At 61.2% G+C, this 6061-nt stretch overlaps 1 protein-coding gene across 1 annotated transcript in view; it reads left to right on the top strand.

The window, feature by feature from the left end:
- Window positions 1-1866: 1866 nt before the first annotated feature.
- NCS1 (neuronal calcium sensor 1) overlaps window positions 1867-6061 on the top strand; it is a 31936-nt gene continuing 27741 nt past the window's right edge. Inside the window, exons 1-3 of the mRNA XM_006754214.1 lie at window positions 1867-1935; window positions 4922-5018; window positions 5808-5832. Of these exons, the coding sequence (XP_006754277.1) occupies window positions 1867-1935; window positions 4922-5018; window positions 5808-5832 (191 nt within the window). The remainder of the gene's footprint in view (window positions 1936-4921; window positions 5019-5807; window positions 5833-6061) is intronic.

The raw sequence follows: 6061 nt of genomic DNA, 5'->3' as shown, positions 1-6061 counted from the left end.
TCACGGTTCGATTCCGGTCAGGGCAGATGCCCCGAAGTGGGCCCCATCCCCAGTGTGGGGCGTGCAGGAGGCAGCCGATCCATGATTCTCTCTCATCATTAATGTTTCTCTCTCCCTCTCCCTTCCTCTTTGAAATCAATAAAAAATGTATTTTTCAAACCCCACAGCCACAGTGACCGTGCTCTCAAGGCCCCTGTGCAGGGTCTGTGTTGTATCTGATCGTGGCAGCTCTGCTGGGGGACTCCATGTTGCCAGTGAGCCTGCCACCACCGTCCAAGGTCACCCATCCAAGGTCACCCAACACTCATGCATCTGGGGCTGCCCAGCTTGCCTGCCCCAGGGTGTGGCCCACCCTCTCCTCCCACAGCGTCCCTCGGGAGGGTGCACAGGCAGGTGGGGTTCCTGGTCCTTGACTTGCAGGTCAGTATGTGGGTTGTAGGAGCTGGGCTGTGCACCCCAAGTCTTACGGCCCCCAATGGGTGCCTGGAGATTGCAGGAGTTTACAATCCTGAGGGGAAGGGCTTGGCCGAGGTGGGAAGCCTGGAGTCCCCTGCCCCTCCCAGAACACCAGTGGGTTTCTGCGGGGCCTGCTGGGACCCGCCTCTGGGGCTGTGATGTGAAGGTCTGTCACCTCTGGGGGTGGGGAGTGATGTGGGGTGGGGGAGCTTGGGGCACCTGGACCGCAGGCATGTGACTCTCATTCTTGTCCTTCCCCCACCCGCTGCGTGCGGCACTTCCCAGTGAGCACAGCCAGGCAATGTCCCCTGTGAGTGGGACAAGCCATTTCCCCTTTCACAGACAGGGAAACTGAGGCAGGGACGTGACCGGTCATGCAGCCAGGGAATGGCAGACCCTGGAACCCCGGTCCTGTGAGACCCTCATACTATGCCGCCTTCTCTACAGGAAACTGCCCCTGGCAGGGGAGGGGGCAAGTGTGCCTGGGATGGAAGGAGGGGCAGGCAGCTTGGGGTGGAGGGTGCCTCGGGGTCCACCGCAGGGCCCCTCCCTCTGAAGCAGCTTGTACAAGGGCAGGGACATGACTAAACTAGGGGTGCTGGCAGCTGCTGGGAGGGGGAGATGCAGGTGGGAGGCTGGGGTGTGGTCAGGGTGGGACTGGCAGCACTCTGGACAGGGGCGTGTTTTCCAGGCAGCCAGGTTGGTGGGATTGTTGGGTGGGGCAGGGAGAGGGGTGTTCACAGGAGGGGGTCCCAGGAGGAGGAGGGCTGGTCTGAGGAGGGCGTCCCTTTGGGCATGTGGAGTGCGGGGAACCCTGGGCCATCTGAGAGGAGCCTGGGGTGAGGGGTGCAGGGTGCACGTGCGGAGACTCAAGGACCCCAGTATTGGGAATTTGAGCAAAGAGGCCTGGGGCCTGGGGAGCAGTGTCCGAGGGGCCCTGCCCTTGTGGAAGGGGGACAGTCCGTGGTCAGAGGTGTTCAGACTGAGGGGGTTAGTGACTGGGTTGCTGGTGGCCGGGCCCAAGTGGCCACCCCTCTCTCTCTGTGTTAATCGGACCCGAGCCCCCTTGCTGACCGGGAGCTGGGATGGGGGTTGGGGGGCACATGATGACACTTGACCCTGGATGTAGTCTTTGTCCCTAGAGATGGGAACAGGGTCTGACTTGGCCACAGGAGAGTGGCGGAAGTGGCGGAAAGTGCTCGAAGTCTGCCCTGGGTCCCCAGCAGCCAACCCCTCTGTGGGGGCGCCAGCCCTGCTGTCTGTTCCCCGAGTTTGAGCTGAGCGTCACTCAGGAGAGAGCTGCTTTGCTCTGGGGAAATCAAAACCAGACTTCATGCTTATCCTGAGCTCCGGGGACGGCTCCGTGCTCCTTCCTGGCAGACGGGCTGCGGGGGAGGAGGAGGGGCGGGCATGGGCCTCCGGGGCTCCGGGGTGGGCACTGGGGGCGCGGGCCGGGCAGCAGGCCCTGGTTCTCTGGAAGTCAGTGGGAGGGGGTGGATGGATGCCCAGCCCTCGCTCCTCCGGGCTCTGTGCCCGCTCCCAGCTGGGAATGGTCTCTCCCCCTCTCCAGAGCCCCTCCCATGGCCCTGCCTGGAAGGAGTTCACACCCATCCTTCAGATGAGGACCCTGAGGCTCAGAGAGGTTAAGCACCTTGTTCAGAGTCACCCAGCCTACAAATAGCCAAGACAGGATACCCGCCCCGGCCCCCCACGGTGCTGCCGCGAGGAGCGGGGCCGTCCACTAGAGGCTGGCCCATATCCGGCTTAAATCCCGGCTTCCTGACGAGCTCGGGGCCTGGCCGGAGGCCGGAGGGTGCAGAGAAAAGCAGCTTGGGTTTGAAATTGGCCAGAGCCCGTCGTAACTGAGGGTGATCGTGTTGCGAGACGCGGGTGTTAGGATGTGGCCCAGCCCGGCTGGTGGCTTGGTGACGGGCTGGGGGTCAACAAGGCTTTGCTCTCTGCCTCCCGCGGCAGGACGCTGGCCCGGCTCCGAGGGCGACGCTGGGACCTGCCGGGAGTGGCTCGGCCTCTGGGGCTTAGCGTCCAGCTGGGACGAGGAGGGCAACAAGTGCTTCTAATGAGGACCTACTCGGTGCCAGACGCCGTGCACGCACTTCCGTGCACCCCCTGTGATGCAGAGGCCGTTTGTCTGTTCGCAGGTGAACAAACCGAGGCTCAGCCCCGTGGGTCGGGACCCAAGGCCGCAGCCAGCCCTGCAGACCGCTCTGCTTACCCCCGTCCCCTCCCCGCCTCACCCACCCAACCCCCAGGCAGTGCCCGGTCTGACCCCCGCGGTGGGCCTATGGGAAGACAGACTGTATGTAAAGCAGTGATTCCCAAGCGTGAGGGGCTTCAGAGGGGCCACAGGGTCAGGAGGGCTTCCTGGGAAAGGGACGCCGAGCGGGGACTGGGTGCCGCGGAGGTGCAGAGGGAACAGCAGGTACCAAGGCCTGGAGGTGGGATCGTGAGTGGAGCTTGAGGGGTTGCAGGGTTGGGGGTGGTCAGGGGACATGGTGGGCGCGGGCTGCCCTGGGGATGGTCTGCCTTTCCGCCCGGCCCTGTGCCCTGAACCCTGAGCCCGGAGCATGGACCCGCCCAGGGCAAATGCTGCCTGTTAATTTCACACATGGATGGAGACTTGGGTGTGGGGAGGGGGGGCAGTGAGGTTTCGCTGGGGAGCCTGAGCCTGGGAGTCTGGATGGAGGGTGGAGGCAGAGGGACCCCATCATTGTCCCTGGACCCCGCTTCCTTCCCAGTGCCTGTGGTGGTCGGCGCTGCTCAGGGTCAGCACCCTGGACAGGACCCCGGCCCTTCTGGCGCTGGGGATGGGGGCACACGGGTTGTGTGCTGATGAGAACAAACATCTCTTCCCCACTTTTGATTTGGAAAAATCAAGAGAAACATTGAAATAACAGTGCAGTGAGCGGCTGTGCATCCCTCAACTACGGAGGTCCCCACCTTTAGGCCAGGGGCACCTTCCCGCTCTGCCCCCAGGCCAACCATGTCCCCTGGGGGAGGAGGGAAGGCTGCTGGGTGACGGTGTGGGGTCAGGGGACAGGGAGGACTTCTGAGCTGGGCAATTCCTGGGAAGCCTTTTCTGCCCCTGGGAGGCCGCACTACCCAAGCCCTTGTCACCCAGCTCCTGCTGTTTATGCCACATGATGCCAAGGTCACACAAGGTCACACACGGATCACTGGCTGACTCAAGTTGGAGGGGGGCACTTAATTGGGCATCCATGCTGCGCTCTGGAGCCCGGGTGACCTGGGGTGACTTCAGGCAAGTTAGCTGACCATCTGAACCTCGGTCTCCTTATCAGGAAAATGGGGTCATACCTTTTGTGCAGGTGAAGAGCACCAAGCAGCTTACTCTGTACAATAAGCCCATTCTACAGACGAGAAACTGAGGCTCCGAGAGGGGAAGTGCTTTGTCCAAGGACACACAGCTCATAAGCTGTGGAGCTGGATTTGAGCCCAGGTGGTCTAGTCTGACTCCAGAGTCCAGGCCCCTACACTCCTGGCTGTGCTGGGATGAGTCTCTTCTGTCTCTTTGAGCCTTAGTCCCTCAGCCCCTGCTGCCCTTCACTGCGGTGTGGGCGGCAGGTCCAGGGCAGTCCCGCCCTGTTAGAACAGGGGCGCCTTCCCTCTCTGCCCCCATGCCTGACCCCCTTCCCAGCCCTATCCTCTACCAAACTTCCTTGGAAAATTGCGGTTTTTGTTTTTTTTTAACCAGGTCTGCCATTCCAGGCCACCAGCATCTCCCGTCAGTGCCTGACTCTCCCTGTATCAGAGGCCTGCTGGTGGCCAGGCCTCGTCTCTGACTGTGCTTGTGGGAGGAGAGTGCTGATGAGGCGGGGCCTAGTGGAAGCTTCCAGGCTGTGGGTCAGGCGGCTGAGTCTCCTTTCCACGTCACGTGCTGGCCCCTTTGTGCCTCAGTTTCCCTGTTTGGAGCCAGGCCAGAGTAATGCTCTCCTCCCTCATTCCCGCTTCTGTCATCAGGGCTGCTGAGCCAAAGCACCAAGGCCCTGGGCACCCTGCACGGACCTGGCTTGCAGTGGGCACTTGTTGAAAGCGTGCGTTCAGCCGTTTGTGAAAGGTGGCCTCCAGTCTGATCGGGGACACCCCCGGGGCCTCCTCTTCCCCTTCCCTGGGAAGGATTCGTTTCTTTACTCACCCGACCTCCACCTAACACCTGCCTTCCTGTCTATTTGTTTGTCCACGCCGTCAGTCATTAGTTCATGCATTCATTCGCTCATTTATTCATTCATTCATTCACTCATGTGTTCACTTGTTCACGCAAACATTCATTCATTTGTTCATTCACAATTCATCCATCCATTCATTCATTCACACATTCATTCATTCATTCATTCACTCACACATTCATTCCACAGCCTGTATGGGGCACGTTCCCAGGCCCTCTGCCGGGATTCAGGAGCTTTCACACCTGTTTTGATTGACGTCTCAGGACAGCGCCTGTGGCAGTCACTGTGGGACGTGTCCCTGTTCTTCCCACTTTGCAGACGAGGAAACCGAGGCCCGGGAGCCGGTGCTGCTCTCCCGAGGTCAGCCTCGCGGGAAGTGGTTAGATCTTCTCATTCAGTGATTTTACAGAGAACCTTGGTTTGGTTCCAACTTGAACCGATTCAGTACTTTCCAGAAAAAACATTTCTTTTGTTTGTTTCATGGTTCAGTAAAGAATGACTATTTGGGCCTGGCGGGAGGTTCAGCCACTGGATTTGGCTCGTTGCAGCTTTTGGTTCACGGCGCCGTTCCCATCTCGCTTGTGGGAGGACTCGGGGCTGACCACTGTGAGGGGCGGCAGGGATGGGCCGCGGGGGCAGGTGCTGGGCTGAGGGGGGGCTCCGCCTCTCTGTTGCCCCCACCCCCCGCCCCCGATGCAAGCAGGGCAGCCAAGTGCCTGGGGAAGCCAGCACCTTCTCTGACTGTGCTGTCCCCGGGATTGAGAGATGGGAAGAATGTGTATTACATGGATGGAGACTTGGGTGTGGGGAGTTACATGTTCACCCGGTGGGAAGAATGTGTGTTACGTGTTCACCGGGGTCACGGCACCCCCAGGAGGGCAGGGAGAAGCCACCCCTGGTCTAAGAGGCTGTTCTTGGCTGTCCTGCCAGCAGCCCAGGGGGACCGGGCCAGTGCTGTCCCCTGCTGTGCGGTCAGACCCAGAGCTCCTGACTGGGTCAGAGCTAGTGGTGCCCCGACACGGGCAGACAGACTGCGGGCCGGGGAGGGCCGGGGCGGGGTGTGAGGGCAGGAAGGGGGCTCCCAGCGCCTGCCCATCCCCTGGGACACCTCCCTGAACTAAACGGCTCCTTCTCTGTTTTCTCTTGCAGTCACCGAGAAGGAAGTCCAGCAGTGGTGAGTAGCTGCTCTTCCCCAAAATGTTGTGGGGGTGGCGGTGGGGGTGAGGTGTCGGGGACAGCAGTCCCGTTGCCCAGGATGGGGGCACATGGAGGGGTCTCTGGGAGCGGCTCACCCACGAACATGTCCAGGCAGCCTTTGCCCACGGCAGACTGACGTGGACCCAAACCAGCTGGGGGCGTGGGGATGGGTGTTGGGGACGCCGTGCCTTGTGTGACATCTGCAA

This window comes from Myotis davidii, unplaced genomic scaffold (assembly GCF_000327345.1).
Source record: "Myotis davidii unplaced genomic scaffold, ASM32734v1 scaffold651, whole genome shotgun sequence".
Taxonomy (NCBI): domain Eukaryota; kingdom Metazoa; phylum Chordata; class Mammalia; order Chiroptera; family Vespertilionidae; genus Myotis; species Myotis davidii.
Note: the sequence above shows the minus strand (reverse complement) of the source record. Positions and strands in the feature narration are given on the sequence as shown.